Source organism: Nylanderia fulva, unplaced genomic scaffold (assembly GCF_048542155.1).
Source record: "Nylanderia fulva isolate GAGA-0341 unplaced genomic scaffold, ASM4854215v1 Scaffold14, whole genome shotgun sequence".
Classification (NCBI taxonomy): Eukaryota; Metazoa; Arthropoda; class Insecta; order Hymenoptera; family Formicidae; genus Nylanderia; species Nylanderia fulva.
Window position 1 is genome coordinate 4,402,892 of NW_028189622.1, and position 24,358 is coordinate 4,427,249.

At 34.2% G+C, this 24,358-nt stretch overlaps 1 protein-coding gene across 1 annotated transcript in view; it reads right to left on the reverse strand.

Annotated features, from left to right (window-relative positions):
* The window catches only part of nolo (ADAMTS-like no long nerve cord), a 196,717-nt gene that overhangs the window by 51,466 nt on the left and 120,893 nt on the right, over positions 1-24,358 (reverse strand). The window contains exons 3-4 of the mRNA XM_085480263.1: positions 9,761-9,813; positions 7,644-7,743 (exon numbers count right to left, since the gene is read on the reverse strand). Of these exons, the coding sequence (XP_085336389.1) occupies positions 7,644-7,743; positions 9,761-9,813 (153 nt within the window). The remainder of the gene's footprint in view (positions 1-7,643; positions 7,744-9,760; positions 9,814-24,358) is intronic.

Below are 24,358 nucleotides of genomic sequence, written 5' to 3' on the forward strand. Positions count from 1 at the left end.
GCATAACGAGTCCCGGGTGCGGCGCGACTCGCCGCGCCAAACGCGACATTAATATCCCTTGCTAAAGCTACGATTACAACGATTCTAATAAAAGTTGCACAATGATATCGTTTTCGTCCGACGAACGTTACGCGGATGGTTTTATCGGCTATATTAATTCCAATATGCGTACACAGGATGCGAGAGCAGAGACGACGAGATGCGCCGCGTTAACCATTGCGGATCTGGTTCGGACGCATCTACGTCGCGGACAAATCACGTTCTGGTTTCCGGTTTATATTCACTTTTCTTTTTCCCGCGAACTGTGATTTGTCATCATTACTACGGATTATACCGGTACTGATTTGATAGCGCTTCTCTCTCTTTCGCTGAATAATTGAAAAATACATCGCGCCAGCCTTCTGTCGTATCAAATATTCCAAAATTCATCGCGACAATAGAGAACGCGCAGAATACATGCGAGACCTGTATGCGTACATGTGAGTGATGTTTAAAGATAGAGATTTTAGTATGCTATTTAATTTTACTATGTTCATTGAGATACAATTTCCATGCAGCGCATGTTGGACGATGTAATAGAAGCTTCCATTATAGAACTTACGGCTATGCCCCTTTTCAGAATATTTCACTGAGAATAATGTTGCTTCAGTTTTCTGCGCATATGTATCTGCATAAATGCTATGAACAAAGCGAGTCTGATTATCCTGCACGAGTATTTCCGACGTTTATTACGACTTGATAAAAATAGTAGAACTTTCACATTTCGAAAAAGAGGAAAAGATCTGCGGAGATGGAAGTAATTTAATATCTCGTCCTCGGAAAATCATTTTTGATAATGTTGTTCGTTATAAAAATTTCTATTACTTCTTATAACTAAATATTTCAAGAAAATTTCATTAATTATTTTTATTAATCGATATTTATATAAAAACAAATGTCTGTTTTCGAATTCAATTTTTAATTGTTTTTATAATTATTTTATTATCTTTTAATAAATAAATAAATATATATATATATACATTTAAAAGCCCTTGTTTTAAAAATATGTCCCGATATAGAACAATATAGAAATTGTTTAATTTTCTATATCGTAATATATAAAACAAATTCAAATGTGTGTTGACACATTAATAAATACATTTGCTTCTGTTTGGGAAAAAATGCATTTTTAACATTTGAATTTGCAAGATGCATGGAGACAGCTCTATTAAAACAATTAAAAATTACTGTTTCCTAATATAATAGAAAAAAATTGCAAGACATTTTATCCAATCTTTTTCTCAATCATTTACAAACTGCAAAGACATGAGAAATTAATTAAATAATAATTAACTGTATTCAATTTTTTTTCACTCGTGTAGAAGCGTTCTTATAGCTTCAATATGCGAGAAAAAAATGTCCTTAAATTTTACTTTCTAATCAGCCGTGAAAATATTATTCAATATTACTCGTGTATGTGCCTCGATTCATGTGCAAACGACCCTACGTTTTACAAAAATGTTGCACACGCTTGGTTGAGGCACATAATCGTTCAGTGGAACTAAATTGAATTCTAGTTTATATATGCGATTTTCGCTTACCGGAAAAGTATCCAAGTTATTACCGGACGGATATATCAAATCCATTGTCCGGTAACTGTTCGATACTTGTGATACTCGTACAGTTGTATGCACTCGATTCCGATTTGATTAATATTTAACATGCATTCGATAAAAATTAAAAATATATAGAAATATAAAAAATATATATATACACAAACATATGTATAATAAAATATATGTGTTAATATTAGAAATTGTATATTTTGCAGAGAGCATTCATAAATTTATCTCACACATTTACGCATGAAATATACTTCATTCAGAAAAAATGCGGTTATTTCCATATTTAAATTCTTTCATTCAACATTGATTATTAAAAGAAGAAGCAATAATATTTTACAGTAAAATTTTTTTTGCGAAATGTAACAAAGATCAGCTTAAGTAATAATCTGATTATTTAATTGTATGGATATAATTTTGATTATTGAAAAATAAAAAACATCAGAAAAATCTTGTTTTGAAATTCTTCTTTATAATCACTTTTTAGAAAATATTTTTGTCATCATTGTAATCTTTTTATAATAAATTAATAGATAAAAATGTTGGCATTAATAAAATTATATTTTATAAATTTAAATTAGATTTTATGTATTTACACAAAGGTTCTTGTTATATTATATCACAAAAAGTTATATTATTATCTCTGAAGAAGAAACATTTTAGTTTTTGTTCAACGTAACGAAGAGAGCTTGTATAATGTGCGTTCAATATAGTTTTCGTTTCATTACAGTATGAAATTAATTAAGCCACACCAAAAACTGCGACTGAACCCGGTAATTATATCGCTTGAGGGAAAATTTATAACATTTATGTACGTGAAACAAAATACTGAATACAGAACGAAATAATTGCGAGTAACGCTATATTCTTTTCTCAAAAATACAGAATCTTTAACTTCACATTTGTATGCGCGCTCGTATTCGCTATTTTTTTATTGCCTCGCGCGTGAAAAAAAATGAAAGAAAAACGGCAAAAAATGGAGTAAGATTTGAGGCAAAGGAAAGATATTTCGCGGACGTAAATTCCTTCCAGTTGGACTTTAACTTGAAATTTACAACGTTCCTGTGGCTGAATTATTGTCCCCAGTCACTCCCGAAGGACCCGCCCGTTAAACGAAGACCTCCGAATCGAGCACAATTAATATTTGGCCGCGGTAACCTTCGATTACTTTGCGAAAATCCCTTGGAAAGGACTTGTTCCGTGACGAAACCTATCAATTTTCCGACCGTCTGCTAGCTTACAATCACGGATTTGCGAACGATCGATTTAAAAGTTCCTTGCCATCTCTATCGACGATAAATCACCAGATACATTTAGAATCGCACTAGCAATGCAAATATGACTGTGATCGAACATAAATCATGACAAAATTACGCAAAAGATTGATAACGTGATTGTATTTATTTTCGCTTATGCCTCCGATAAACATTCTATATTGAAAACTTCAATCATAAAAAGTCTTGTAAATGTCAAAAGTAAAAAAATTACCTCTTTAAAAATAATTTTATTAAATGTTTAAAACTTTTGCAAGAAATAAATTCTAAGCTTGAAAAAAATATTTACCGTATAAATTTGATACTGTAAAGATGGGACATTTTTGTATACTTTTTGATATCAAACTGTTCAACTATAAATGTTCTTCCATAGCTCTCTATGTTTTTCGCAATGGGAAAAATTGTTACTGCGCTGGATAATAATAAATCAAATCTTTTTCGATAGCAATAGCTGCAAGGTACCGATAATATCAGAATTGTCGGGATTACGGACGGTCATTTGTACTGAGGGCCGATCGTGCGCTATTGACCAATCATGATCCTCGATTGGATGTGACATCATAAAAAGCACAGAAGCGAAACGACACTTATGGCTCGCGGAAAATTGTCCATCGGGTTGAATGAGAGATGTCCCGCGGATAGAACAAAATCCACGTCATTTTGACGTGTGAGTAAATGCAACAAATCTTAGAAGAACGTGTCGGGAAAAATCTCACTCTTGCAACCATATATAAATTGGATCTATTCGCGGAAAAAATGTAACGATATCAAAAATAAGATAATTAATATTCCTATTTGTATCTTATTTAAAGAAAAATTCTTATAGTTTTAATAATCAAGAAAAAAATATTTAAATAAACAAGAACAAAATTGTATGTGAATGCAAATGAATAAAAATGCTTTGTTATCTCGCCGCTTATATAATAGAAAATCCTTAAAAAAGCCTAGTATAGAACGTAAGAAAATTATGAGGCTATCACATTTCGTAGGGATAATCTTAGAAAATTAATGCAGCAAGTCAGGAATATTTTGCAGGCTATTTAAACCTACTGTTACTTGGCATTCGTCGTGCGAATATCTCTATGCCCAAAAGAGACATTCGGTATTTTCTTTTCGTTATCGGTCATTTCCGCGGCCACACTTTAACTCCGCGCTAAATCAGAAATGCAAATTGTTTGTCAAGAAGTTTGTCTCGCAGTATATCACAAGATGCATTTATTATATATATAATAAAATCATAAAATACACATGTTTTATAATTGTATTAATATATGTGCACTAATATTTTACAGTAAAATTCTGTTCCGCAAAGATTTTCCATTTACAAGAAAGAAAATCATATAAAAAAATATTTTCGAGACTTTTTAGTCTGTAGCCATATTTTTGGACATATTAATAAAACGAGAAAGAATAAAGAGAAGAGAAATAGGAGCCGCAATTTACATATTTTCATTATATAGGCTGACAATATAGCCTACTGCGGTCCTAACCGCAGTAGTAATACATACATAGTACCTTTGCATGCGCGTTACCCGGGAATGTAAATTAGCGAACAAAGTTCAGTCCGCCGCAGTCGGCAGAGGACAACAAAACATTTCGATCCAGTTAAACAAAAAATATAACGTGTTACGTATGCGGAGTACATAGCGCAAAAAAATGAGAACGCGAGGATGTCAGCAAAGCGTTTCGCTTGTAAGATTGACAGCGTGGTTTTGTGAACAGTCACCGATGTCTTTGTTGTATCATACATAGACAGAAAAAGAAGAAGAGATAGAACTTAATGTCAATCCCATTTTAAGCATAAATTCCTGTTGAATCGTTCAAGTCAAACCAAAATCCAGATTAGAGCAACAAATTAGCACGTATAATTATCGTATAAAATTAATAGGTGTGATTTGATTTAGTAATGGTTATGTTTATGATTTACCGCGAATTTATGTGAGAAGATCACACCTTAATATACACATGTGTCATGTATGAACATAGTTGAATGCTCTTTCTTGTGCAGAGCAAGCGAAAACGAACATCGCCCCGCGGGCGGAATGTCACGTCGTCGCGTCGGTCGCGCGGCAACAAAGGCATCTCCCCATCTGGGATCCTGCGGTGCTTTGCGCATTTTTACGATTTTACAGGAACTCGAGATATATACGATCCCTCCGAGAGATCTATGCCGAGCAAATCGGTTAACGACGTCAATTTGGGTCGAGCGTCGTCGCGTTAATGTGACCAGCGTGTTAATCGGTACGAAAAGCGGCATCGTTTGTGTCGCTATCTGATGCATTCCAACGCAAACTTGGAAAGTATTTTCTTACGAATAATTGTTGACATTTATGTGTCAAAAATCATCAAAATTTTTCATAAAAAATATAATACATTTTAGGTAAATTTTTTGCACAAAGGACGTATGTTTTTCATTCAAAAATTTGCATATAAGACTGATGATAATAAAACAGAGTAGCTCTAATGATATGAAATTCAATAAGCGCAGCCCTTGAGATTTTTTTAGCTTAACGAATATAATAGAAAAAAAATGCAAGACATTTTATCCAATCTTTTTCTCAATCATTTACACACTGCAAAGACATGAGAAATTAATTAAATAATAATTAACTGTATTCATTTTTTTTTCACTCGTGTAGAAGCGTTCTTATAGCTTCAATATGCAAGAAAAAAATGTCCTTAAATTTTACTTTCTAATTAGTCGTGAAAATATTATTCAATAAATTGCAAATATTTTAATTCGTATTTTTCGCCCTTGCTAGAATAAGTATTGACAAAATAATGTTAATACACATACATATTATCAGACCGCATAGTAACAATTGATTGATATGCGACGTGGGAAGTGATGTATGGAATTGTAGTTTCGTCAAATATATACTCGCGGGAAGAAGCCTGCCATCACGTCGCGATCACACACGGAATGAATCCGGTTGAACCATCTCTATCTATCTCTATCGATTTTGACACGTCAGTCTCGATCGACGTGTGATTTATTCGGAATTTCGAGTAAGTATGAAAGACATTCGTCACCTGAGATTCAATGGATTAATGTGGTAATTTTTCTTTTTTCTTTTGTTTCTGTTTCGTTAATTCAGATCAAGGTAAAAAAAGCGATTTAGCTAATTATCATAAATATGTTTGTGCAGAACGCGCTGAACGCTCACACGTGTATAGGAGATGTTCTTGTTAGATATTCCGACAATCACGCGAATACAATCGCGCAATTCAGAGCATAATTGTTTTAGCATGAATTAATAATAATATATCTCTTGAATCTCTCTTGATTCGGGTTAATTATTCGCAATTTTCCTTGTACTTACATATATACATATGTATATATCTGTTCTACAAATACGGCATCGTTCTGATTAATTCTAGTTAAGAGAAAAAGAAAATCCGGATCGGTCGATATCGATCGGATGCGGAAGGCGTCGACGAGGCGGAACTGTCCAATACGTACGTCAGCTGCATTCACACCTTCAAACTTGTCCCAAATACGAATGTAGGTCGGGTCAGCTGCAGCAGCATCCCTGACATCCCGTCGGGGGTTACTCCGGATAAATGCAGAGAGTGCGTATTGGTCGTACAGCCGCGGCGCAAAACGTGCTTATATTCACGAGAGAAAGCGCTGTCGGCTGTTATTGCACCAATATCGAATTCATCATGTATATCCAATTTACGTCCCGGTTGGTATAATATTGGTACTGGGATATTGGTGCATTGAAATATTTAAGAACGATTTGCGACAATAAATGTCATTTAATTCGCAATCGACGCGATCCATTTGCATCAACGATATTTTATGCGCTCTCACTCGCCCAATGAGCGTAAAGTAGCAATGTCACTGTTAAATGTATCGCGATTAAACGCTTGATTAATATGCGAGAACGGTTAAAGCTATGAATTAAATGTGTTTAGGTGTATGTATATTTTAAACGTGTGTACACACGCGATTACATCACGCTCTTTTACCACAGAGACACATTATTTTAAATTGTAGATAAAGTTAATTGCTTTGCACTCCGTATCGGGGATAGGAATACGTGTATAAAAAGAATATGTATGGGGAGAAAAAGTCACCAGCCAGAGATCCAGAATGCATCTCTATATATTTGCATAACGGAAAATCAATCGTAGTTTCACCACATCGAGAACTACTTTGTAACATTCGCTTTGAATACATTGCGGTTAAAGCGAAAAGCGTTGCTACTCGCGGGTTTTTGTTGTATATATTTTCTATCGCGTTGAAAAACGATTCGAGAATAACGATTTTTCTCTGTTTTATAAGAGAATGTCAATCACTTTCAAAAGTTATTTTAACGATGTAGTATAATTTTGTTCTTGGCATCGTCATTCTATATTCGACCTGACTGTAATCGAGCGAAAATATGCGATGTTGAACATAGAATCGCGTCACTAATCTATTTTTTTATTGGTAGCACGCTTTGATCAATTTAAAATTCAATTCGGTAAAATCGATTTTTTGATAGAACGGTTTTCGCATCTTTGCATATTAAAATTTATTTATTTATTTATTATTAGCACAGCTTTTATTTTAACCTAGTTTATTTTAAATATTTCAATTAAACATAATCCACTGATTCAATTTGTCCTATTTTTAATTCAATTTGTTATTTCAGAAAATTCAGTGACAGTGTTGGTTGATAAGATTTATTATAGCAAACATATGAGAAATAAAGATGACGAGAATTATTTTGAGAAAGATATTCTAATGCAAGTTAAATTAATATTCAAAAACACTCACCTCAAGATTACAGATTTTATATTTGGTGGTCCAGGCTCTGCCTTTGCACGGTTTACGTCTGCATCGACGCTGTTGACGCGAGATCCCACCACCGCACGTCCTAAAAAAAGACAGGCGGAAATATTTATCGGTGAATTATCAACTGAATAATGACTGCGAATTATTTTTGACCGCACTTCAACCGCGCATCTTTTCCACGCACGCTTATCCCCAATAAACTTTTAATCAAGTCGCGCTGAAATCGTCAAAACTTTAATTACATTTCACCGCCGCGTGCCGACGCGACACACAATTAGTTAATTCAATTTTCACCACTTCACGCTAATTCCACGAGCGATTTTTATTCGCTGGAAAATTGCATTATTTCCTACGAGTATATAAGTTAGTTCCACACTCCGAGATTGGTGCAAAACATACTTGCTACTAAAATGAAAGTGTCATTCATTTATAATGTTAAGTGTTCTTGCTCAATCAATACGTTAAAACCGAAAAAGATTTCAATTGCAGTTATTTGAAATATCTGTTCCAATGTAAAATCGAGTAGTCTTCTAAATTATGAAGTAGCATTAAGCAGATATAGTTCTCTAAAGCTGTAAATAGAAGTAGATTCAGAAGAGACGTATATGTCAAAGTGATAATGTCGTGCTGAGAAATTTTTAGAAACGATTTGATTCGAGAAAGAGAGGGCAACATAACTAATGGATGGAAAACGATCGTAAAGTAGAAAAATAAGCGCGAGGTGACAGAGTATTCTTAATTTGGCAGAACGCGAATAATATCAATGGTTAAAAAGCAAAAACTCTCCATATATTCCACTTTACATACATAAAGCCCATTGTTTGTACGTAAAAACGAATCAGTGGATTATTTATAGCAGTTATAAATCGATCACGACTTGGATCTAATTTTAGAAAAGTTGATACCGACTGCATTATTATATACAAAGAGTAATTATCTGCTTTGAACAATAACTGATGCGCAAACAATTAGTTAATTGGAATAATAATACATGGCATACATATATTATATATATACTGATTAATTTCAATTGTTGAAGCTTTGTAATTACGTAAATATCGAGATACAGTTAAAATTTTTAATCTGTTCATAAATAATGCATCAAGCACAATGTGCAATGTAGCCTATATCCTCTATTATTTATCATTATATTAACTTTATAACACTAATTGAATAACCTAAAGGCTGTGTATTTATTATATATGATAATAAGTTGTTACGGGCAGTGTATTATCATTTTCAGTAATAAATAAAATCATATTGTACAATCACATTAATTACATTATCTACAAAATCTACATAATCGCGTCATCAGCGCGCATGCTTCTGATTAGCGGTAACGCAGTAATTGAGATTGTAATGGAGACGAAGAATATGTACAGGTAGCGTACAGAAACATCAATAAGTAGAATGCTGTAGATCACACAATAAGCTTGCCCGGCCAAGTGTAGTTCGCAAGTTGTAAGTGCCATAAATTGCTACGTCTCGCAGTTCCAGCCACTTCTGTATAACTGAAAAACGAGCGGGGTGAGAGTTGAGAGAGAACAAACTTATTGCCGGTGGTGGCCGCCAAAATGAGTTCCGGAACGCTTAACATTCCGGCTGCGTTACCCGGCAGGAGACTCAATATTAGAAACCGTACGAAACACAGGCGATGAGAAATCGCGGGAATTGGATCATGTCTTGCATGCGAAAGACCGATCAGATCGTTGTGCTGGAAGCCCTTTTAGTCGCGCTGTTACCAAACAATATATGTGGCACGACGAATGTAGCATTTTTCCTATCGACCGAGTTTGTTTTTCGAATACGATCTCTTGATCGAGAAAAACAGAAACTTTTGTCTCGCGTGTACACAGATACGCGTTTTATTAGAAATACTTTATTACGAAGAGAAAATATCAGATAATGATAGAATACGATATATAGTAATTCTAGAATACATATCTCTTTTTTCATGCTTGTAATCATTTGTGTCGATTTTAATCGCAAAAATTATTAAAATACATTCTATATGATTGTAATTATATGATGATATAAAGATAAGATTTTCTTAGGACACTGCAAAATTTTATTAAAATTGAAGCAATATGTTTACTTACCTCGTACATGGCGACCACTTCGACCATGATGACCATTCTCCCCAGCCAGCGTTCTGAAAGATAAAATAAATCAATTAAGTTGATATTTTTATGCATTAAGAATATATTAAATTAAAAATGACGCAAAAGTATTTATCGTATAAGAGACACTCCATTTACTCCCAAGTTTTATTTAAAACGTATTATACATTAAATTTTATGTTAGTATCATTAGTATGCTCATTTATGCGCTATCTCGATTATCTCGCAATGACATACGTTCAATGCATATTTAAAGCGATTTTTCTCCGTAACGACGCTTTGTCTGAGAGACATTATTCCGCGGGCTTGACTTGTTTCCCAACGCGCCATTGCATTGCCCCCATTACAACCCCCTGTCTCCTGTTGTCGAGACTTTTATTTCGCTCATAAATGTGTCATCCGAGCCGACTACCAGCAGTAATCGACGTCTGTAATGGTCTCCTAGAGTGGAAACGTAAAACGCGCTTCAGACACTCTGACGCCTTTGCGTATCGATCGCCTTATTCCGATCAATAAGTTTGCAAATATATATGTGCGATAGAAATTTGACCAGTCACGCATCCGTTCGTCGAAATTCTCGGCACGTCTCCGCGCCTAAAACAAGCAGATTTCGAAAATTCACTTCCGCCATGCGGAACCGTCCTGACAAATTCATGTTCTGATCTTTTATAGTTTATAGTAAACGATCGATGGTAAACGTGCGCCGATTTCGGTCTATCCAGGAATCACGAAAGAATATGAATAATAGATGAAAAGATGTGATTTGATCAGTAACGTTTTATAAATATCTTTATATATTTAACAAGTTAATTTAGTAGAAATGGTTTGGCCACTAAAATTTCTATTTTAATATATTCCGAATATATGTATATAGAGAAGATAATAATTTTATCCTTTTAAAATACTCGAATAATATATCTGTATAAATAATAATATTTTGTTAATATATTTACATAATTCATATTTTATAAATATCTCCAATTTGGGATGATTATATTCTCACGCGCCAGTCATTCGATTCGTATACAAGTAGATAAAAATGTCCAAATTAAAATATTTTACTTTTAATCATAGGTCTTTGAAACAAATATATCTCTCGAAATGGCAAGCGATATACGAGCAGAAATTTTCCTGTCGATCGATTTCGCTTCAATTGCGCTTATTCCTTACTCACAGTTTTGGATAATGAATCGTTGTATCGGTTTTTCAGTATAAAAAAAAAACGATGGAAAGAACAATTAATCCTTTTTATCCGAGAATTCGCCCATTTTCCCCTTCCTTCGTACCAACTCTTACATACATACATCACACACGAAGGGAACGAGAGAGCATTTCGATGTGTTACGTTAAAGGCTACCGGCACTTTCCATGAACTCCGACTGTGAAATTTATTTCCAAGGTGCTTCTTCGTGCTTCATTCGTTCACCTTTCTTCCACTGTCTCTTTCATTGCACCACGTTTCACATCTACTCGCGCGCGCTTTTCAACGCTAGAAGGTGAATTATAGAAGACCGAAGCGATAGATAGGAAAAGCAGGGATATGGCGAAAGAAAATGTGAAAGTCAAAAGGGCAAAATGACGAGATAGAGAGATAGATAGATTTAAAGAGAGAAAAAGAGAGACGTACAGGTGGCAACGAGGGAAATGTAAAATTGTTTCGACAGAAAAAGGCAGAAAGCTTTTAACGTGATTTTAACGTTGGTTGTTTTATTCAGATTTTTGCTCGATGAATAATGATGGCGAGTCGAACGAGCTGTGTAATTGTCATAAAAAATCATGGACGGAGATTGCGACTAGTTTGTTGTAGTGCTGCAGCTCGAACATTGCACACTGAATTTTCAAAATGCACTTCATCGGCTATTATCTCGTTTATCTTCTCCAGTTCGCAAAAAATTCATTCCCGATTTCCATCCACGACTAAACAAAAGCATATCCATGATTAAATTGTGTTAGTAATAGTACTCAAAGTTATTTTTTGTTTTATTTTTTTTCTCTTATAAGACCACGAAAAACATTACAGAATATGTTTTTAGAATTCGTTCGGTTTCTCGAACAGTTGCGCATTTAATGCAAGTACAAAATTATGAGAAAAATAATAAAAGATAATAATAAGAGAAAAATCAAAAAATGATAGAATATAAAATTAAAAAATAAGAGATATGTATAAAGTTATCATATTTGTAAAAGAGAGAAACGAGAGAATATACCAAGAGATACAAAATATTTTTATAAATTCTGCATGTATAAATAATAATGTCTATATGAAAGTGGAAAAATGATAGCATAGATTTCGGCTTTAACTTGAAAGAATGTCTGCAATGCGGAGTTTCTGCCGACATACCACTGCAAACGTAACTGTCATCATTAGTTATAGCGACACATTAAAAAAAAATATATGTATATATTCTTCGTGAGATTCCGATATTTTTCTCTTTTAGTAAATATTTCTATAAATATCTCAAAAAAATTATTCAAGTTTTTCTCGATGTGTTTTTTTCGTGCCAAATATTTCTTTTTTTTTTCTTTCTTTCTTTTGTGTCAAAATATTTAATTATCTAACTTTTAATAATATATGCAAGAAGAGAAGCATTATCCTAAGATTATTAAAAAATATATTTCAATAAATATAGCCAAATCTCAACTAACTATAATAATAAACAGGCTGAAGATAAAATAAATTTAATTTAAAATAATCATGGAATATCAAGCCCGCAGATTGTATTGCAGTCTAATAAATATACATGTTACAAAAATTGCTATTTCGTTATAATTTTTAATTGAAATCTCTATTCATAGAAAAGCTTCCTCAAAACAAGAAGACAAAAATATAAAACGACATAAAATAATATACATAAACAAACAATATATATATATATATATACAATATAAGGCGTATCGGTTATTATATAAATGATGAAAGACACGGAGCGGAATCTTATGCGAGTTGTAGCAAGAAATTAGGTTCGAATGGGAGTTTAAATAATCGTTTCGATTCCCATCATATCCTCGCATCATCTAGAATTGCGATCTCTGGCGAATTGGCATTGCAAAGGGGAAAGGGGTGGCAGTGATAGCCCGATAGCCGATCTCTCATTCCGCAATGCGGGCTTTCGCCGTGCCCTATATAGGCATGACACTAGCCCAGTCGCTGTACCATTCTAATTTGGCACTTTTATACTCCCCTGGGAGGGCCGATCGTCGGTAGGATAAATCTCGCCCAGAGACCAGGCTTTTATATATATACGGTCGCGTCCACAAAGGACGTTCTTTCCATAATTCCATTCGAACCGGCGCGATGATTACAGGCGCAGCAAAATATGTAAATTGAGCGTAAAAGCGAACGATAGCCGCGAACACGAAATGAATGCGACAATGAAAATGTTAATGTTCATTATGTAATTTTCGTAAATACGATACGAAAAGTATAAAAATATGATAACGAAGATAATAACTTTGAATTAATGGAGAATTATAAATTTGGATCATCAAAATGTCACCTCGAATACGTGTTTTGCGAATATAAACTTTATGAATATAAACTTTGTATAATACTGTTAAAAGATCAACTATCATTTTGACAGACTGAGAATTAATGTCTTAAAGTCTTCTGTGTAAATTCTTATTCTAATCGTAAAGGGAATAAATCTCGACTGGGGTCGTAAATACAGTGTATCTACTCAACGCCTTTTCCGGTTACATAAACATATTACCCGGCTATGTAAATGTACGTGTACATATGTACATTGGAAGGAAACAGGGGAAGGCGAGGAAAATCAGACGGTACGACGAAGGAAGAGGAGAGAGAAAGAGAGAAGATAAGAACGAAGGATCTACTTCGGAAAGAGAGAGAGAGAGAGAGAGTAACAGGCTCACTATTCCCAATTCCCACCCAATCTAAAATCAATCTTAGTTCGTACTCTTAGACGAACTGGAAGTGAGATTCTAAAGGGATCGGTGAGACGAAGAGGATATACAGGGGCGAGAAGAAACGATGGAGGGGATGGACCGATCACTTTTAAGCAGCGTTGTGCAAGTCTGCATTATTCAAACTCTACGGCCGAACTAGGCAGCTTCGCGAGCACCCTCCAAGGAACACCCTTCTGTCTTTCCCCAACGCCAACCCTTCGTTTCCACATTTCACCCTTCTCCGTCGGCATTTCATCCATTTTCCCCGTGATCCACGATGTTGCATCTTCACACCCTGAGTTTTTTTTTTTTTTTTTAACCGCAGCAGATAAGAGCCATTTTCTCTCATCGACTATTTCGATCGCGATATTTTGCAGCTGCGACGATCTTTCATTCAATTTTTATTCGTACGTTTATTTTAATTTTTGCTTCGATTTACATCTCTTCTTTCGCAAAATTGATTAATGTAATGTTATGTTAAATGCGACACAAACATTTCAATTTTTCTTTATATCAAAGGGAAGTGGTTCAAATAAAAATAAAATAATCTCAAATATTTTTTTTTAATTTTGCTAAGATTTTATAAATTATTCATATAAGTAAATCTGAAAAAAATATACGCAATAAAGTGTTTGAAATTATTCAATATGATTAAAAAATATATATGTAAATATATGCATATAAAAATAATAAAATATAATAGTAATAAAGTAAAAATATATCAATATTATTTTTTCAATATTATTTTTTCAATATTATTTTATCAATATAAATATTACTTTTCCTCAAGTCTACTGATCTTTTACGATCGAATAAGCGTGCCAATTTATTTTAAAATGTAAAGTAAAAGTAATATTAAATAATGTTATTTTTCATCCAAAGTTTTGTTTAATTAATTTTTTGTTTCCTTAAAAATCGAACCGTTTCTCTTCGCAGAGATACTTTTCGAGCATTTTTTTATATTTTCTTTTTTTCCTCTTTAGTCATATCCCAATGGTATCTGATTTATACTGCTGCCGAAGTCAATACCCGCCGTCAATATTCGTAAAATCCCCGATAAAAAGGACGCTCTTTTCCTTTTCTACCCCCTCACGGATTCAAGAAGATATTCTCGGATCTTGGTTTGGCGCTTTTGATTTTCTCCGGATACACCTTTCGATATCGGTCACCTTTCGTGTCGCTTGCAGCTCGCGCATTTGCGCAGTTTTCCCGCTGCAATTTCTACGGTTCTGCCGGAGCCTCTTGATTTTCTCAATTTCGGACGCTACGTAAACACCTCCGGAAACAACTGTAAACAGTCGTAAACTCTGGCAGCGCTGTACTGCTCCACCAGTGTTTCTGTTCCGCGTAATCCTCGCGCTTACTTGCCCCAGTCTCTTAATTTCCCTCGCCTTGAGCGCAACGCAAACAAGACCGCACATATAAACTCGCTCATACGCGGAGAGCATCGCATAATGAATGCCTCGTCGCCTTTCGCGTCCATCATTTTATGCGAGGTGTTGGAGTGCATCGAGCTCGTTGCACCTTGCGCAATTGACGGTCGCCCGTGACGTTGCCACGCTCTACAGAACGTTTAAGTGCGTACCCTCGTCTGATGCATCCTCAAGACAAGGGCAGAGTTTAGCGGGTTAAATTTAACTTGTGTATGAATTAAGAACTTGGGTTTTATATATAAAATTTTGGATTTCTTGAGATAATAATTTTCGATGTATAATTATTTTTTGTAAAACACTTAGGTATATTATTTATACACTATTTTACATGATAAAAAAATTACTTGTCTACCGAGAGAATATTATATTGTTTTATAAAAGATGCAGAAAGGAGAAAATAATATTGTAAGCTTTATGTATTAATTTTTTATAAAAAATGAATTTCTATTTGCGCAATAAGAAAAATATAATGCGAGATAATAACTTGTCCCTTCAAAGAATAGTATAAATATAATATTTAAAGAGGCTTCATTCATGATACGAATCTGTCTACTATTCACGATGATAATAATAATATCAAATATAATGAATGATTTTTTAAATGTAATGAGAGAGATATAAAAAGATTGTCTCCTCAGTTATAGTCTACAAAATGGAAGATTTTACAAAATAATATTATTTATAAGAAAATTAAAAGATAGTATCATTCTGCTAATAGTTTGTTACAATTTAATATAATCTGTATATTAAAACATTTATTTATTTGAGAAGAAAATTAATCGGCATTTATTTCGCGCGTATGTAGAAGTAATAAAGTATACGAAAATATTTCGAAACTGATTGTCAGTGATGTGAGAGAGGTAGCGTGTTAAATCGAAGATTTATCTATTATTATATTACGTAATTTATGCACGATATCCCAGCGCCATTTCTAAAATATAAATTATGTTTTCGGGATAAACCGATTCGCGCGTATATATATCACTTCAAAACTATTTTCAAGGTGGATGTTTATGGCGGCAAATTATGATACATTGAGTCTTATTCCGTAGTTTATATGTTAACGTTACGGGTTGGCGAGAAGTCGTGACTAAAGGGAAAGAGAAACGATATTAAAAAAAGGGGCGCGTAATAGGCTTAGAAAGACTGATGTCTTAAGTGGGATAAGAAGTAAGCCGTCGAAATAAATCTCGTGGAGATTTATTTTTTTTTTTTTTTTTCGGAATTGAGGACGAGTGCCGTCGGGGGATGCTTAAAAGAGATATGTACGTATAATATACTATGGCGGAGCTAATGAATTTCCATTTGCGCAATATGAAAAAATGCAAGATAATAACTTGTTCTTTCAAAGAGTAACATAAATATTTAAAGAGGATTTATTCATGATGCGAATCTGTCTTTTCACGATGAAAAAAAACCAAGACAACATACAAAAAAGTAATTCCATAATAATATCAGACTTTTCGGTATTAGCGACAGACAAATGAAAATTTCTTGGGGCATATATGTTCATATATGAGTGTATACAAATAAAAAATGAGAAAAATGAGAAAAATTAGAAAAATTTCCTAAACAATAAAATCCAATTGAAATAATTTATTTCGTATCAAGTTATAATTAATGATTAATTTTTTTACGGAATCTTTTTTCTTTCATACAGAATATAATATTATATTCTTTGTTATAAATTCCTTTTATCTTAAATAATAAATAAACCGTGCTCGAGATAAATACCATACTTATCAAATCACTTTACCATTTCGCGTTAAATTTCTCTTCTCGATACGGTGAACAAAATGATCGAATAGCGTGTTAATGGAGAGTTACATTTTCCGTTATCTCAATGTCCTTCTGGCTAACTAAAGTATTCGCTGATAATACTCGAGTGTTTTCTTTTTCCGTAGGCAACAAGGGACAATTGGAGAATGCAGACTGAACGATCGGACTTTTAAGCAGATTCCTCACTTTGCGCCTGCATTATTCAGTCGCCTCCGTCGGTGCTTTCGTTCCCGTCACATTCAGTCCCGGGATTCCATTCTCGCGTGCAGGTGTCAATTTGTTTCCTCTCTCACTCCCCTTATGCATCTTCTCGCTTCGTTCCAACCTTCCCTCTCGCTCTTGCACCCCAGGACCACCGAAACGCTTCTCTCGAATGCCGAGGGGGTGAAACATTAGACTCCCAAATTATTGAAAGCAACAGCGGAGGACAGTTTCTCTTCGTCGCACGCCGTCTCGATCGCTCTCCTTCTCAGTCTCCCTTTGTCCCCTCCGGAATTTAACCCTCCCCCTTCCCTCTGCCCCATCATCTCGCCTTTCTCATTGTTAATAGAAGCCCCAGGACCACTTTGACCGAATCTCAGATACGCATCTTAGTGGTACCTTCGTGGCGCGTCACCAAAAGGATTCCCAATAATCGTCTTCTCTCGTTGTTTTCGGAAAGGTTTCGATTGAGAATGGCACTCGCTTAATACTACGAATGCTGGATGCGATTATCCCAAATGCCCTGTCTATCTTGCCACAACGGTACAGCTGGAAACGCTAATCGAATTCTCGATATATATATTTGCGGGTTAACCTCGTCTTTCGTATTGATAACACGTCGTTATTATTCCATTATAATGCCGAATGTCGAACGCATTACAATTTTATTAAAAAATAAAATTGAATACTTAAAACGTCGCTAATGGTATTTAAAATAGGAACGATATATTTAATTCTCTCGACCCAAACTAGCCAAGAAAATTTTTATTTTATTTCCGATGGTCGAAACGTTGTGGAAATAAAATAAAAATTTTCTTGGCTAGTTTGGGTCGAATTGAATATATCGTTCCTATTTATTAAAACAGTTGCACATCCAGAGATATGTTTCTACTTTTGTGTATAAGATACGTTCATATAATTTATTTTTTTTTCTCTATATTAGACACAATGCAATAATTTAGAAAATGGTAAATATTGTATCATTATCTTTTAATTAATTGATTATTTAATAATAATTTTATGTATTATTTTCGTTTCTCCCTTTCTCTCATTGCATAAGATTTTAGATGTATATATGTATATTAACATAATAATCGTATTCAAAGAGTATAAATATATTAAAAAAAAAAATAAGAACATAAGAATATACTGTAGCTCACAAAAGTTTCCCTCATTTATATACATACGTTATTATCATTCGCGAATAGTTTCGTGAAATACTGCATATTTAAAGAAGTAAGATGAATTCTAGACATTAATGTTTGAGATTTATAATCTTAACGTGGAATTTTAAAATTTATATCTCGGGCATAATTACATTGAATTAAACACAAGTTGATAATGGAAGAAAAGGACACAATTCATGTCGCAATATTTACCAAATTCGTAAAAATATGTATAAAAGAATCTCAACACATTTGAATTTTTAATTACGATTAAGAGTAAATATATCATGCAGATAATTAATTAACACGAGCAATTAATCACTGTTAATCGCGACATTCGTTCGTCGCAATTACGGGACATTTTACGGTGGATTACATTATCGGTGACAGTCCTCGATAAAAATCGGAATCGTTCGCTTGGTCGTTCGACAAACAAAATCAAATCGTATCGAGAATCTAGCCTTTTGTTCGTCGCAAATCACTTTCCGCGTCGAAAATACAAATTTTCATTCATCGAACGGGGGTGCTCGCAAAATGCGCGAAGGGGCTCGTATGACTGTACGTTAAATACAGAATGATACCTCGGCGAATCGCTTTATGGAGCGATAAAGCCGAGGGTACGGGATCGTTACGCTTCCGAGGGCTTATAATATCCTCCGATAGCAGGAAAGGGATTACTCCTTGTATTTATGATTATTCGCGGTCTCTCTGTTTTTGTTCTACCTGTGATTTCGGCTCGAATCTTATTAACCTTGTCGCGCGATTATATGCCGGAATTAAAGTTTTAACAGCGCGACGGGAGAAAAAAATCATAAAAACTTTGACAGAGGCGACAAGATAATTTTGTCTGAAATTGAATTCAAGTAGAAACTTCGTTTACGTGTTCGTAATCACTAAAATAGGTTTGGGTATTATTTACATTCGTTATTCAATTTTTTATCATTATTATCAAAAATGTAAAGTTCGTTCATTGTTATCGTATTTTACTTACAAGACTCGTTATACGTCGCTAATTAGGTCAGTGAAATCGATGTAATTGTTTAATCATGATTAGAGCCTTTGCATAATTAACAATTCATATTTGGTTACACAGCAAACTTAAATATGCGTTTGAACTGGCCTATATATAGATTTAAATATGTGTATTAAATTAGCTTATATAGGTCTATATAGATTCTTTTTAAGAATATAATATTATACAGATTTTTACATAAATTTTTGACTAAAATAATTCAAAGTAAATGCGAGAAAAGAAAATCTGTAACGTAATGCAGAAAGTTTAATATTTAATATTTCATTTTTAATATAATATTGATAATTAATCGATGTTAACAATCATAAAATCAAATATATACAAGCTAATATTGATAAACAAATATGTTGAAATTTTGAGAGTATTTTTGTCCTAATACGAAAGAGCGAATTAATATTGATCAAATTTGACCGCGCTCCGAACAATCGCTTTAATACGTCTATGTTATACGAAATATTTCTATTTGCGTTTTCGAGTTAATGTGATTTTGATGTAATTTTAGCTAATATCCAATTTCAGAACTCCTTTTAGAATTATTGTTTCCATACGTTTTGCGATTATTATTTCAGTTTCCGTGTCATTACGATTTGTAATAAATATCGAGACAAATCTTATATAAAATACGCACCTACAATAAAAGCTGCAGATACGTAGGTATAATTTTCCAGAAATTCATTAGCGCGGCCCAAAAACGAAATGAACTTTAACGTAATGAATTTACTATTCTCACGTATCCTAGATTATCCACACGTGCATAGAACTGTGGAATGCGTTTGTAATATCGACAAAAAACACCTTGCTATGTGATATCACAAATACGAGAGAATTTCTATTTTCGAATAGAGTAAATATCATTGATATTAGAAATTTAATAGAGCTGAACTATTAAGTTATAAATTATTAACGTGTTCTATTCGCGGATACTTGAACCTATGATATTTATTCGAATCGATACACGTATTCCAAATTTGCTCCAAAGAAAGCAAACACTTTTATAGATATCTATCACGGAAAAAAAGAATTAGCTACCATAGCTAAATTTTAGCTGTCCATATATTACAACCTGAAATTTAGTTGTCGTGCCTAAATTTTAGCTACAGTAACTAATATTTTTTAGCCATAGCTTAACGGAGAATGTTATAGCTAAAAAATATTAGTTGTCATAGCTAAAATTTAAGCACGACAACTAAATTTCAGGTTGTAATATATGGACAGCTAAAATTTAGCTATGGTAGCTAATTTTTTTTTCCGTGTAAACAAATATTTGACGCATATGTTAATGAATGAAAATTTGCGAATAATTACATTACAGTACCTATTTATTATACATATCTGAAGGTATTTCGGAAGGGATATTCCAGAACGCAGAGTCTACATGATATTCCGACGGTATCCGCGCGATAAATTTGATCCCTCTTTAGTTACGACCTCGTGTCCGTTCTAATAGACGAGCAGCTGGATATTATTTTCGCGTGCCGCCGTAATTTCCGCGTAACGACGTTCACCGTTGCGGGAGGCAGAAAGGGAAAGGAGAATGGCGGGACGGCTAATTTAACTTGTCTGCGTTAGCGGATCCTCCGCGTTCGCGCGGATGTGAGAAGAAAAAAAAAATGAATTCCACTCCGAGTTAATTTGCGAACGCGCGGAGGCTAGCGAATCGATGCCGCGGGGGCTGCGAAATCCGCGGATAGGGATGTGAGGAAGGGGATGAAAGGGAAGGAAGGTTATTACACGTCAGTCACACCTCCCTCAAAATTGCAAAAGTTTTATAAGACACAACGATATCCTCGCGCGATTACGTCTCCCGCGACTTATGGCCGGGGCTTTGTTATTGCGGACAAGAGCCGACTCGCAAGCCGCGGCTATATTGCGTCGTGCGAAACAAAGTACTCCGATTTCTAACCCCCTCCTACCCCCCAACAACCCTTCCGGATACGAATCATCGGGAACAGCGTCAGCGATTACACCCCAGCCACGGCTAAGAAATTGCGGAACGCTTAGGAACAACAGGGAGATCTAATTGTAAGATTGTTTTGATAAGTTTGCGCCTTCGCTTAAATTAAATGTTATGTCATTATAATATACGTGTGATTCGAGTGAATTTAAAATCAAAAGTACGAATTTATGTATATGAATTTATTACGTGTACCAGAGAATTATAATAATTTTTTTTTAAATTTTGAAGAAATACGTACATGTATATATCGCGATTTTATGGTTACTCTATCCGCGGTAAGTTAATATAACGGAAAATTGACTGGATATATAATGTATTCTACCGTAATGGAAGAGAGTTGTAATTTTGTTTGAAGCTCGGAAAGAGTTACCTTGGAGAGTTGCACTTGTAACAAAATGTACATTCAATATATATTTTTCATAAAAACAGTTTGCTTCTATTTTCTGTGTTAAAAGTAAAAAAAATATTTCATTGTCTGTAGTTTAATAGAAGTAAAATTGTATGAAAATTTCTCTTTTTCTTTCCTTCCTCTTTTAAAATTTTGATATTAATAAAATTAGTAATAATCAATAAGTACTCTATTTACATCTACATGCTTTCGTTTATCCAGTATATCGTGATCAATTTCGCGCAAAGAATAGATAATGGTATTGGTTTTCGATTAACGAATATCAACTACATTGCAAAGTGGAAAATATTTATTTAGATCTTAAATTTTCTTCGATAAACACAAAAAAGACGGATCCGCGATCCGAATATCGCCGAAAAGCGTTAAATTAACAAATGCGCATCCCCAATTTATACGAGAGTATTTGGAGCGGAATTTCAATTATTTTGCCGTCTGGTCACCGTATGATTCGTAAAATTATTAGATTGCCAGAAGAGATATAACTTGCTACTGTGGCGTTGAAATACTATTAACCGGCTGAATGCGGCTAATGAAAATTTTCGAATTGATCGCGATATATACATATACCTATGTATGTACATATACATCTATATATATACCTGTATATCGATCAGTCTCATTTAGCCATTAAATATTTTTTCTACGTTTTTCTACGAAAGTCTTAAATGAAAATATTGTAAACGAGATGCTATCAAATATCTTATTTTTATTCATGAAAAATTCATTGAAAATTTCATTCAAAATTTAACCAACATGGATGTTTAAAAAAAAAAGAAAAAAATCATTTACTTCTTTTATTCAAAGGGTGTTAGAAAGGAGAGGCCTTGGCATATTCGCGCAGTTGCAATTGGGACGACTTTGCGGAGCGATGACGGATAAAGCGGTAACCGGGCGAAAGTTCGCGCTCGAGAGTTCGTCGGATGAGAATTATTCAAGGATTTTCCGGATAGTGCAATAACGTAGACTGCACGCCACCTTGAGAAATTAGCGGCATGAATTATAAATGAGACCAAGTTCTCGCCTGTTTATCTTCTTTAATGTCTCTTGGCGTTCCGTAGATACCGTATGCCAGACAATCTCGCGCATCTTGGAGGAGAACAATAACAATGTTATTCAAAAATCATGCGATTCGTTTGATGTAAGTTTCAATGCGCATGCTTTAACTTACGGACATGATTCTTTTTCCCTCGTCTATCTTGAAAAAATATTATCTAATATATGTAGAGTTAAATCGCAGAAAGAAAAATACATACGATAATTTTTTTAAATTTTGTAAATCATCAAATAATAATCCTTATAATTTATTTTTTAAATGATAATATTCTCAGATTATGAGAAATAATAGATTTGTAATTTTTTATAAAAAATTGATGGCAGATTAAATAAAGAAAAATAGACATTTGGTTTCTAAATGATTAAAAGAACATTGATTCGTAAATTTTTCACACGTTCAAATTAAGAGAAAGTTAAAATGAAAGGGGTCTACACATTTTCAGATCAATATTTCTCAGTTTATGCGCAAAGCCGCCTGCAAGGCACTTCGTATACAATATTACAAGCCCATATATTCCTACACGAATGTTTCATGTTTCACCAAACAGCCATGCATTTTGCAGATGCACGCTGGAAAGTCGCGCGTCTTACACCGACCTGCACCGAAACGTCATTAGTATCAGTTACGGTAATTTCGAGCCGTTTATCTTCTCAAGTTCGTTTCTCAAACACGCGCCGTTAAAGTAAGATCGTTTCAGGGACAGTCCGTTAAGTCGCGCACAGCAATAACGTACAACCGCGACTATATAATACCTTCGAGCACCCGTTAAATGCAATTAGGCTGTTAGAGCGGAAGCGCGATAGTACTTCGCGAATAGTGCTCCATCGACAATTTTCTACCCTCTTCATATCTGGCGAGTGCCACTAGAAGGGGCATGAAGGGCGACGGTTTGTGTCATAGCGCGCACAAAAAAAAAGAGAGATTTGGATGTTCATTGTAACAGCACGCACAGCCGAGCATCAGCGATTGCTTCGTGTTTTACAAAGTCACGCGTTGCCGTTAAGCAATTAGGGATGTACTTTGTGTCGTGTAACGTATGTGCAAATGTATATACGCGGATAAATAATAATTTGTACATTTACATGTATACACCGAGTCCTTTTATTTTTAAGTAAAACTCTACGAAGGTATTTATTAACTGAATCAATTAAAAATATTTTTGAAAATAAGAATAAGTTGTTACGCACATATCCTCTAACTAACAATATTAATTAACGATAAAAAAAATATTGATAAACAGCAACAATATCACAATGTAATAGCAACAGCATTACAAAGAGATTTTACCGTATGGAAATATCAGACTCGTTAATTGGGGGAAAACGTAGATATGCCAGCCAGGAAATTTGCTAATAATCTGCGTTTAAATTTGCATAGGGCGAATTGATTAATTTGGCAGCAACGAGCTATTTATATCCGTCCGAAAGTGGATCACGAGTATAAGAGGTATACCGCGGGTAATCCACAATATGGCGCTAAAAATAATTTATTAGCAGTCAATTACACGTAGCTTTGTGCTATTCTGCGATAATCGAACAAACCGCGTCAATTGTTAATATGGCCGAGAAAATTTAATCAGAGAGCGGCGCTGTAATTATCGTCCCCGTGATCCGTTATTTGCCCTCAAATGAGTTTCTCT